The sequence below is a fragment of the Lissotriton helveticus genome, chromosome 3_2, assembly GCF_964261635.1.
Source record: "Lissotriton helveticus chromosome 3_2, aLisHel1.1, whole genome shotgun sequence".
NCBI classification, from domain to species: domain Eukaryota; kingdom Metazoa; phylum Chordata; class Amphibia; order Caudata; family Salamandridae; genus Lissotriton; species Lissotriton helveticus.
In genome coordinates, this window is record NC_136062.1 from 506,101,723 (window position 1) to 506,114,269 (window position 12,547).

At 45.5% G+C, this 12,547-nt stretch overlaps 1 protein-coding gene across 1 annotated transcript in view; it reads left to right on the forward strand.

Moving 5' to 3' along the window:
- LOC144826186 (scavenger receptor cysteine-rich type 1 protein M130-like) overlaps positions 1-12,547 on the forward strand; it is a 78,526-nt gene that overhangs the window by 47,927 nt on the left and 18,052 nt on the right. The window contains exon 2 of the mRNA XM_078684578.1: positions 6,748-7,062. Within this exon, the coding sequence (XP_078540704.1) occupies positions 6,748-7,062 (315 nt within the window). The remainder of the gene's footprint in view (positions 1-6,747; positions 7,063-12,547) is intronic.

A 12,547-nucleotide genomic window follows, 5' to 3' on the forward strand; every position in this document is an offset into this window, starting at 1 on the left:
TCGTTCGTGTCATCCCAGTCCTGTACGCCTACAACCTGGTGCATAGAAACCGACGATGGCGCAGACGGTGAGTACAACGTACCTCAACAACACAAGTGTACCTGTACGGTACGTCATACACGCTGGCGTATGCCACCATTGCAGTGTGCAGCAGTGTGTGGCGTGCAGCAGTGTGTGATGTGCAGCAGTGTGATGCGTGCAGCAGTGTGAGTAATGGAGCCGTGTGCAGCGTGCAGCAGTGTGAGGTGTGCAGCAGTGTGGCGTGCAGCAGTGTGAGGTGTGCAGCAGTGTGAGGCATGCAGCAGTGTGAGGCGTGCACCAGTGTGTGGCGTGCAGCAGTGTGTGGCGTGCAGCAATGTGTCATGCAGCAGTGTGCAGCATGCAGCAGTGTGTGAGGCGTGCAGCAGTGTGAGTAATGCAGCAGTGTGCAGCAGTGTGAGGCATACAGCAGTGTCAGGCATGCAGTAGTGTGCAGCATGCAGCAGTGTGAGTAATGCAGCAGTGTGCAGCATGCAGCAGTGTGAGGCATGCAGCAGTGTGAGTAATACAGCAGTGTGCAGCAGTGTGAGGCGTGCAGCAGTGTGTGGCATGCAGCAGTGTGAGTTGTGCGGCAGTGTGCAGCATGCATCAGTGTTAGTAATGCAGCAGTGTGCAGCAGTGTGCAGCATGCAGCAGTGTGCAGCGTGCAGCAGTGTTAGTAATGCAGCAGTGTGCAGCGTGCAGCATTGTGAGGCGTGCAGCAGTGTGAGGAGTGCAGCAGTGTGAAGCGTGCTGCAGTGTGAGGCGTGCAGCAGTGTGAGGCGTGCAGCAGTGTGAGGCGTGCAGCAGTGTGTGGCATGCAGCAGTATGTGGCAGGCAGCAGTGTACAGCATGCAGCAGTGTGAGTAATGCAGCAGTGTGCAGCAGTGTGAGGCGTGCAGCAGTGTGAGGCATGCAGCAGTGTGCAGCATGCAGCAGTGTGAGTAATGCAGCAGTGTGCAGCATGCAGCATTTTGAGTAATGCAGCAGTGTGTGGCGTGCAGCAGTGTGAGGCATGCAGCAGTGTGAGGCGTGCAACAGTGTGGGGCGTGCAGCAGTGTGAGTCGTTGTTGCGTGGCACTTAAAAGGTCCCAAAGGCGAGACCTATTGGCTATGCCAATGCTTGTTGTGGTTGTGGGTGTGGTTGTGTTTGTGGTTGTGTGGGGGGTTGTGTGGGGTTGTGTGGGGTTGTGTGTGGTTGTGTGGGGTTGCATGTGTGTTCAGTTGTGTGTGTGTGGGGATGTGTGTGGGGCTGTGTGTGGGGATGTGTGGGGGGCTGTGTGTGTTATGTGTGTGGTGTATGTGTGGTGTGTGCGTGGTGTGTGTGTGTGTGTGTGTGTTGTACAGGTTTCTATGTTTTACTGCATGCCTGGCATTACTGGGTGCAATAAACCCCGTCACTTTTCAAATGCTGTGGAATATGTACTGAATAGTGAGGAAAACATGCAGAGACAAATCCTACAATACTCTCATTACTAAACATTACTTGTTAAGTATTAGAAGGGTGATACTATGCAGTGTCGATCTTTTGAGGTTCAGAGTTACCACTCACGATCAGCTCCATGGTAGCTAGATGTATGAAAAATTTCTGTAATTTGCGTTTGCTTAATTAGATGCGATGTTGGGAAAGTTATGCGAAATTATATGTAACTGCACAAAATGCAAATCTGTTATCTAGATTTTAGCTCAAAATGTATTACGTCTTGGTGCGAGAGTGCACTTTGCAGTACTAAAAAGTGTAAAGTGGCATGAGCATTGGCTGCTCCAGTTCTGACCGTATGTATACCCAAGTAAACAATGTAAAATTTGGTGCGAACGGCACGTAATTGTAGTTTCGGCCTAAGGGCAGAATTACGCATAACAAGCATAACATAAAATTCTCGATTTTGCTAATTATGCCTGAATAATTAAAATATGGTCGGGCCTATCAATAGCGACACATGCCTTGTTGTTCAAGTATCAGGAAAGACTCTTGGATTAAATGCTGACGCCCTGTTTCAGTAATTGCATCTTATTGTAGATTTCTCAGAACCCAAGTTTATCCAGGTGTAGAAAACAAACAGCTCTTTAAGGCGGTAGTTGTACATGCAGGGCGATGGAGGCAAAAAAGCCAGAAAGTGGAAGTTTCTATTTAATCTCTGAAATACAGGTAGTTCAGTGTGACAAGAGCTGCGCCTTCAGACAAATGTTTCCCTGTTCCAGAAGTTCACTTAGGAGAATACGCACACGATATATGGATAAAGTTCTCATGCTTACAGACTATAGTTCACAAAGCCACACTGAAGAAAAGTAGATTAGCCCTGGCTTACACGTTGAATTGATGATGACTGTGAAATCATGTGTGCAGAGCAAATGAACTAGTGACGGAAAGCCCCCACTCCCATAACCCGGGGCCAGACACCGAAGTGATAGGTAACTGTTTCATGGCTTGACCGCGCACGGTTTCTTACCTTATAGATGCCAGGCGATGTGCACGTAATGCGCCTGTATTTACTTCCTGCGCAAAAGTAGTTAACAAGAAAATCATTCAAAGACGTGTTACTGTTTAACGCTGATTTCATAGATGTGAAGTTGCTCGTAAAATACCACTTTGTAACTTCTGCATAGGTAGAACTTTTCTTTATTATGCATTAGTTTCCCTCCCTTTCGAAAACCTACTTCTGGGGAGGTTCCTGTGAGCTGCGAGTCATGCCACACTTTTATTTTCTAATGGACTTCACAAACCGGGCTGAATGCCAATGCAGACTGCAGCACAAACAGGTAATGACACAGCATAAACATTATTGTTACTGAAGTCTGTGAACTACAGCCGCTTCGAACTTCCTGCAAGAAACAAACTCAGCCCCTTAGTGCATTTACTCTTTCTGCAAAGCGCTAAGAAGGTAGACTGATTTCATAACAGTTAGACAAAAGAAAAAGCATAATTGAATGGGCAGCTTTTTGATTGAGAATAAACAGAGTGCATCAAACAAAATCTGCAGGGTATTGGGGGGCGTTAGTGAACAGCAAAAGAAAAGAGACAGGGCGGAAGTGTCAGGAAAAGCACAGATGTGAGTCTGATGGGGGGCGGGGGAGCGGACCCTTTGAAGTCTGATGCCCAGGCTCACAAGCTGGTAACAAATGGTGTGTGATGTGATGTGCATGCGCATAGCGCGCATGAACTGTATGCGATCCAAGCAGCTAGTAGACTTTACTTTTCCGCTTACTATAATCTCGCCTATTTATCCCTGCGGGATATAATAGGCAAGACCTAAGGAGAGAAAATGGGACAAGAGCAGAGTCAGACTGGGGAAATGTTCACTGTAGAGCGTGCTCGAGAAGAAAGTTTTGAAGGGCCGAGTGGGCTGATGGGAGGGTACCCCGACATAGTACAGAGAGAAGATATCACGGGTAACTGTGTAATCTGCTCCAATGTCACCACGCGGCCGAGACCGAGGGGTTTGTAAATGTACCTGGAATCACAAGATGTCCATATAGGACCATCATATACGAGGCACCAGTTATATATTTATAATATTACACTTATATAGTGGGGGATTTATATTGAAAAAGTTGTTTTCCTCAAAATCTAGCTAACAATGTCCACTGATTGCAATCGGATTGTTTAGGATTTATTTTTCTTGAATACTTTGTTTACAAAGAAGTGGTGAGGGTCAGTGTATTAAGGCGATTCTGTAGCTGCTCACCGCATAATTATGTATTTACAGCATTTGCCGCATAATTTACTACCTTTGCATGGTTCACCAAAAGTGTGAGCTCTATCTCAGAAGAGAGAAAGAGTCAGGTTATTTGCAGTTTTTGCCATATATGTGAGAGAGCTGTATCTCATACGTCGGATCCCCATACTGAAGACTCCACCTGAGTATCCTGGCAGTGGTAAAGCTCTGCAGAGCAATACACGCGTGGCACATACATGACACACCTCTGTGAAAGAGCAGCATCCCCCGCTTCGGGAGAGCTCTGCTTTTGAAACCAGAGCACGGCATGCAGTGCGCAAACTAGTACAAGGATTAGCCATGCAACAGCTGATGTTGTTGCACCAAGCATATTGTGCTGCAAAACTAAATACTTATAAGGTCCCAAAAGTGAGACGTATTGGCTATGCCAATGCTTGATGTGTGCTTGCTGGTGGACTTTTCGAAGTGGCGCATTGATATTTGGGCCGAATAACAGTGACAAATGTCTTCTCGGTACAAACATTGCCGCGACATTGCAATGGCGTTGACGCTCTCTCTATGGTCAGCCCAAAGTGTGACTCTGTTTACAGAACCCAATGAGAAAATGTATAAAAAATAATCTGTTGAAATCCATGTATATACATTTCTACAGCATCTTCTCAACCTACAGCTACAGAAATAACCAAGTTTAATATATATGCACAAAACAGTAGCCCGTAAGATAGCGTGCGGGTGTAAGCGCGGAAGTTGCGTATGTGTCCTCCAGCTGAGCCACTCACCAGCCTGCTTCCTGGAAACTCTGCAAAAGAGCTCTGGGTGTCATATAACTCAGTCCTTTCTTTTGGCCAACATCACAAACTCATCTGTTAATCTGTGCTCCGTGCTAAGAGACCACTTTTGTATAGAGCCTCGCTGCGTAGTTTCCCGTGTGTAAGCGCTGTTAAACCAGTCGTGGTGACACTATGCATTGGTATAGTATTTACCAACCCCTCAGGGATGGAAGGCTGAGGGGGACGTGCTGGCATTCCAAATAGTTACTTGTGATAGACGGCAGAGGTGAGCGTTTAACACACTGAGCCAGCTCGTCGGCCACGACCCAAGCTAAAAGCGAGCATAGCAGATACAATCTCAAGCAAATGCTTTCGGTTCCTTTGCAGCAGGGAGTCCCTAAGATGACTGTATGCTGGTCATTGCTGAGCAGAAAATTTGGAAAGTAATGAAAAATAAAACTGCCACCCGAACAACCACAAATAGAATCACGAGACTCTATATAAACAACCGCCAAACGATGCGCAGCCCACCGAACCACAACAGAGTCCTTCAAAGTACAGGTCACATAAACACATCCTGTAGAAACAATTCTCACGACCACAGCACATAATACTTCAAGCAAACACCAAAAACAGTGTAGACAGTAGCAGAGGTCCAGAAAAACACCAGCAAACACAAGCCCGAAGAAACATGGAGCACACAGCTCACAGAAGCACAGTCCACCAACGCAGGAATCCAGGAAAATAGAAGAGAACAGAAACACAAGTCTGCACAAAACAACACACAAAATCCCAACAGAAAAACAAGTGGAAACACAAGCCTTTAGAAGCACAAGCCACATAAACACAGTCCAAACAAGAGCTCACAGGAAGAAACAAGCATTGGCCACGCGGCAGTAATAGTAACGCAGCGCAGCCGTGAAAGAGAAAGCCCAGCAGAGTGACGCGTGGTAAAGGAGAGCCTTCACACATGCAATAAAAGAAGCCAAATGGCAGCTGTGCACGATGGCAGCTGTGCATGTCATGCACGCGCTTGTGCGTGTGATAGTAAGCTGGTCGCTGGGAAAGTAGCACTTTTCAAAGCAGCTACTAAATGTCTCGGCCAGACCAGCACATGCGCTGGATCAGGCCGAGACCTAAAAATGATTTTAAATGTATGCCACTTGTGAGTTTACGTGAGAGACAGTGTATGTGCATGTTGCATGTGTAAGCACGAGTATGTGAGTAAAAATAAGTGGTGAAATGGCATTTGGTGTGTCTCTTGGTATTGCTGGCTTTTTGGTAAATAGAGGTCCGTGACTGTTGGAATTTGAAACCCACGGAGACATAATTCACTGGATGGTCCCCCACTCCCCCTTCAGGAGGCAGTGTGCATGCTTCTCACTGAACTTCATAAGAATGCCATTCTCTTGAATATTTTCAAGTTCCTCTCTGCTGTAGTATGCGAGCAGCACAACGTTCAGATGAGTCTGTTAATTGTGCCATACTAGGAGTGTGCAAACATACATAGTGCCTTTCTAAATGTATGCTCTGTCATATGTTATGTTTAAAGTCACATTGTTTGGCTCACTAAGGCCCTCATTCTCGTTCGCCAGTGAGTCATCACAGGGCTCTGCACCCCAACACACTCTTCTTTTTTTTTTTTACTTAATAAGCGTGGCGCCATGTTCATGGACACCGCGTTATGTAATGCAATAGGTGTTGCTTTTGGTATTGTAAATAGCAATGCCTTTTATTTTTTTAAAGGCATTGCCATTTACAATGTGAATAGCTCAAAATAATGTAATTGCAAGACCTATTGCATTGTAAATGCTTGTTATTATTTGCCAGTATTCTTGTGTTTATCATCATTTTACCATTGTGTTTATCATTTTATCATTTATTTGTTCTTTTCTTTATTGTTCTTTTCTTGAAATTTCAATAAAAGAACTATTTGAAATAAAAAAGTTAGAAGACCTCTGCTGTAGAGGGAATAATCACTGACCAACGACAAATGTCCCTGTCAGAAGGGTTGTATGACTGTGGCCACCGTGGTAAATAACTGACCAGTGAAGCTGAGTCCAAAGAGGCGCCCAATGTATCGATCGGGGACTCTCTGTTTAGATCCCATTGAACAGACTAGAAAAAAAAATCACATTTTCATAGGATTTATTTCCACAGCAGGTCATTTGCCATGCTCTACTGAATATAACCTGTCAAGCTTCCCTCTGATGAAGAGGGTGTTCTGTTTTCTTGCTTCCTTTCCTTTGCATTCCTTCCCATTGCCCTATTATCTCTTCCAGGTCCTGATGAGGTCCGGTTGTTGAACGGCCCCTCTCTCTGCACTGGGAGAGTGGAGGTCAGGCACAATGGAGTGTGGGGGGCCGTGTGTGATGACGCCTGGGGTCAGGAGGATGCGTCGGTGGTCTGCAGACAGGTTAGATGTGGAGCTGTGCAAAGCTTTGAGTATAATTCATCATTCGGGTTCAGCCCTTCACCAGTTCTGATGAGTGATGTCCAGTGCCAAGGAGATGAGTATGCCCTGTGGAAATATGCACAGAGAGGCTGGAGTGTCAATACCTGTTCAACGGGGAGGAATGCTGGAGTCACCTGTACAGGTAAGAGGTGGAACCTGTATGTAAAAACAAACTTCTTCACATATTGAAGACTTTAAACACTTCTGTCAAAATTCAAAAGTGACCTCTGTTGGCAAGCATTTAATCAAGTAGGGGTGGATGAAACATTAATGCCCTTCATTAAATAATTAAAGATAATGATGCACTCTCGAGCCAAGGGTGGACTTAAGGACCTCCTTCCTGCCTGTGCTCTTGCTCCGGTTATGACTCTTTAGGGGGAAGGAGGGTTTCACAAGTCGATCCCTGCTTTGTGTTGAGCCACCTAGAAGCAGACATTGTGGTTTTTCTTGCCTGAGTCTAGTTTGTATCATCTACTTAGGCGTTTGTTTTTTTATTTTAAGCACTTGTAAATGATCCTATTACTTACCCATAATCTTCACTAGCCTGAGCTCTAGTCTTCTCATCTCAGTCCCCTTACCTCTGTCCCCCCTCTCTCCATCCCTCCCTCCAAACTTTCCTCGCTCTCTCCATCCCTCCCTCCACCCTTTCCTCCCTCTCTCCATCCCTCCCTCTACTCTTTCATCCCTCTCTCCATCCCTCCCTCCACCCTTTCCTCCCTCTCTCCATCCCTCCCTCCACCCTTTCCTCCCTCTCTCCATCCCTCCCTCCACCCTTCCTCCCTCTCTCCATCCCTCCCTCCACCCTTTCCTCCCTCTCTCCATCCCTCCCTCCACCCTTTCCTCCCTCTCTCCATCCCTCCCTCCACCCTGTCCTCCCTCTCTCCATCCCTCCCTCCACCCTTTCCTTTCTCTCTCCATCCCTCCCTCCCTTCGTCCGTCCCTCATGAATGGAGGTTTTGTAGTGGGTTTTCTCAGATCAGAAAGAGAATCTCAGTCTTTGCTGGATGAAGCTACATCTGTTCTGCTCATTTTCTGTATCTGCTTCAAGACTATCAGAGGATCAAACGGTAGAAATAGAAGCGGTTGAACTCATACTTAAAGTTAATATGTCTACTAGTATGTACAATAAGAGACTACATGAACTGTATAAATTCATGAATTTAGCGAATACCTGAAGGCATCAAAAATAGAAAAACTAAACAAAGATGTAGAAAGGTTTTAGCAAGAGGAGCATATCAGTACTATAATTAACAAGGGAGGAAGTGGAGAGGTGGTGTCCTACACGAACACCGTGGGTGGATTCGACAACAGGATCCACCGTTGAAGAATTACTTAAATCCAGGGTGATATACATTTCCTACATCGTGTTTCTTAAATACCCCTCACACACCAAAAGGGCCCTTGGTGTCATGCTTCATCATAGGGGTCTTGCCACCCCTCTGCGGGACGCGGTGTACTGCTACCTGCAAATACGCGGGAGCACTGACCTTTTTCACTATGTGTGCTGAGGAAGTGAATGAGAGGAAGGGTCAGGAGAGAGTGATAAGTGAATGTTAAAAAATACCTAGCTCCTGTGGAGTAGAAAACTATAATATTCCCTGGTATTGTTTAAAAGGTGTGAGACGGAGGTGTGTTGTGTCACTGTACAAGAACTCCTGCGTGTGTCAATATGTTTCAAAGTGTGCTGCTTCTTCAGATCCCTACCCTACTCACATATCATGTATGACAATGTCATCAATGGCTAGATACAAATTATACAGGTAGTGAGTGCTACATGTAGCAGAAACTATTGTCTCAATCTAAAATACGATACCATAAGCAGGCAGCATCACGCCGCGTGCCATAGAGGGGCGCGAAGACCCCTGTGCTGAAGCATGACACCAAGGGCCCTTTTGGTGTGTGAGGGGTATTTAAGAAACACAATGTGATTCCAACCACTGTAGGAAATGCACATCGCCCTGGATTTGAGTGTATCAGTACACCAGGGATGAATACATTCTGGAAGGGGGCAGTAACACAAACAGTGATGAATGCAGCGCCTCAGACTGGTCAGCTGGCCACTAAATCGGAAGTTATACAAGCACAAATTTGGGGACAAAAAAGAAACACCAGAGATTTCAGAAGAGGCAGGAGAGACCAACTGTGGTTCAACTATGGGCCACCAGTTGGAGCCCCATACTACATGCACCCACCACAAACGACTGATACAAACGATGACTTCTTGGGTGACAATAATTTGCCCTACAGACCCCCATGCTTCAAAACAAGGGCCTTCCCTTTTGTAGGAGAGGCCGAGGACCACAGAGAACAAGACGCAAAACAGTTGGAAACATCCAATGGAAAGAAGACCAGAACCCCTCAGAGAGTGACCACCCACAGTATGTTCACCTCTGAAAGAGTAATCTATTTGGTCCTGTGCCCATGTGGACTGAATCCAGTGGTACAGTGAGCACGGGACCCATGTCTGGGCATACCCTTCCCTCTTCGGGCGACATATGCAATAAAAGACAACAATTGATGTCCGGAATGCTGGACAATGCAAACATTCACCCTCAGTCACAAGTATCTGGGTTTATTCCATCATTCTTTTGCTCACCACACCACCCCAGTTTGGACCCAGCCATATGCAAATCAGTCTTGACCCTTTTCCTTGTGGGAACAGTCAAGCCCTAACTGCCAAGCCAGGTTCTCCCTGGACCAGAAACAAGCATCCTGGGACCGGTCTCAGGGCATCGCCCTTCATCAGCCAGGCTAGCTTGAATCCAGTGGTGTAGTGAGCATGGGGCCCACGTCTGGGCATACCCTTCCCTCTTAGGGCGACACATGCAAAAGAAACAATTGATGAACGGAATGCTGGACAATGCAAATATTCACCCCCAGTCACAAGGATCTGGGATTAATCCGTCATTCTTTTGCTCATCACACCACCCCAGTTCGGACCCAGCCATATGCAAATCAGTCTTGACCTTGTTCTTTGTGGGAACAGTCTAGCCCGGCTGGACTGTTCCCATTGGGAGCAGGGCCAAGATTGATTTTCATAAAGCTGGGTCCAAACTGGAATGGCATGGTGAGCAAAAAAAACTATGGATAAATGCCCAGATCTCTGAACTGGGGTGAATGTATGACATTGGTCTGCATTCTGTCCATCAATTGTTCTTTTTGCATTTGTCCCCCCGAGTGGGACGGGTATGCCCAGACGTGGGTCCCGTGCTCTCCATGCCACTGGATGATGAAGGCTGAAAGCCCTAAACCGGTCCTAGGATGCTTGTTTCCAGTCCAGGGAGGACCTGTCCTGGCAGTTTGGGCTGGACTGTTGCCATTGGGCACAGGGTCAAGACTGATTTGCATATGGCTGGGTCCAAACTGGATTGGCATGGTAGGCACAAAAAAAAGATGGATTTAGGTCCAGATCTCTGTACTGGGGTGAATGTATGATATTGTTCTGCATTCTGTCCATCAATTGTTCTTTTAGCATTTGTCACCCCGAGTGGGACAGGTATGCCCAGACGTGGGTCGGGTGCTCCCCATGCCACTTGAGTCAATCTATCATGGCTGATGAGAGCTGAAAGCCTGAAACCAGTCCTAGGATGCATGTTTCCAGTCCAGGGAGGACCTGTCCTGGCAGTTCAGGCTGGACTGTTCCCATTGTCGCAGGGTCAAGACTGATTTACATATGGCTGGGTCCTAACTATGAATGGCAGGTGAGCAAAAAAATGATGGATTTAGGCCCTGATTTCTGTACAGGGATGAATGTATGAATTTGTTCTGCATTCTGTCCATTAATTGTTCTTTTTGCATTTGTGACCCCAAGTGGGATGGGTATGCCCAGATGTGGGTGCCGTGCTCTCCATGCCACTGGAGTCGAGCTAACCTGGCCGATGAGGGCTGAAGGTCCAAAACCGGTCATCGAATGCTTGTTTCCAGTCCAGGGAAGACCTGGCTTGGATGTTGGGGCTGGACTGTTCCCACTGGGTGCAGGGTCAAGACTGACTTGCATATGGCTGGGTCCAAACTGAAATGGCATGGTGAGCAAAAAATGATTGGTTTAGGCCCAGATCTCTAAGGATATTTTCAGCAAAAATACTTTTAACAATATTTTTAACAACTATGTTACAAACACCACAAACATATTATACCATCCCTGCGAGAAACTTGATAACAATATATTCTACATCACAATAGTCTTGCAATTATATTTGTTATCATGATTTTACAAATAATATTTATGTAACCTATAAAAGGGAACATTTATACAGAACAATCCTGGGAGATAAGGAGGTGCAAATTATTTCATGAGGAATGCAAAATTATCAGAGAAGAGAATGAAGACCAAATTGCGTCTATCTATCTATCTATCTATCTATCTATCTATCTATCTATCTATCTATCTATCTATCTATCTATCTATCTATCTATCTATCTATCTATCTATCTATCTATCTATCTATCTATCTATCTATCTATCTATCTATCTATCTATCTATCTATCTATCTATCTATCTATCTATCTATCTATCTATCTATCTATCTATCTATCTATCTATCTATCTATCTATCTATCTGTCTATCTGTCTGTCTGTCTATCTGTCTGTCTGTCTGTCTGTCTGCCTGTCTGTCTGTCTGTCTGTCTGTCTGTCTGTCTGTCCGTCCACCTACCCACCCAACTCCCACCCATCTATCTATTTAACTATCCATCTAACCACCCACCCAGACGTCCGTCCATCCATTCACCCACCCATCCATCCATTCATCCACCTGCCTGCCTGCCCGCCTACCCACCCGTCTATCTGTCTTTCAAAACTAAAACCATACTTTCTCTCACCATGACAGCAGAATACACATTTATTACAAATTATTTTGAATATTTTATCTACTACATTATTTTACATACAAAACTGACCAACTAAAAGAGTTCAGGTGACCTCCCCTCGCTGAGGGGATTAATCTGGCTTCTTTAGAACAGTTTGTCAGGAATAGCTTGTCATATTGTGTGCATGATAATGTTGCAAATGAATCAATCACATTGAAAGTAAGCCTGGGCATAGTTTGCATAGCAGCACTACACGTAGCTTCACGTAGTACACTTGCCGCCTGATTCATCAAGCTAAATTGCACTCGCAAAGGGCAAGATTCTCAGAATCTTGCCTTTTGCGAGTGCAATTTTTGCATTTGGGATTCATCATCCCAAATGCAAAATTCGCTATTTAAGAATTCGCACATTTGCGAAGAATTGAATTTAAGGAATCTCTATTTGAGATTCCTTAAATGCAATTCATGAAGCATTTCAAAATTGCGAAATTGCAATCTTGGGCCGCTATTTACCGAGAGGTCAGACCTCGTGGTAAATAGCAAAAACTTAGAAAAATGCATTTAAATGCATTTTTTTAAGTTGCATGTTACACACACACATGTCCTTTGGACATGTGTGTGCGCAACACCAATGTAGATTACATTTCAGGGGTGCTACAGGGTGTCCTTTGGACACCCCTGCACCCTTGAAATCGCATCCTTATTTGCGATTAGCTAATTGCTAATCGCAAATAAGGAATAACTCCCCATTCATTCCTATGGGCCTGTAGGCCCATAGGAATGCATGGGGAGTTATTCCTTATTTGCGATTAGCAATT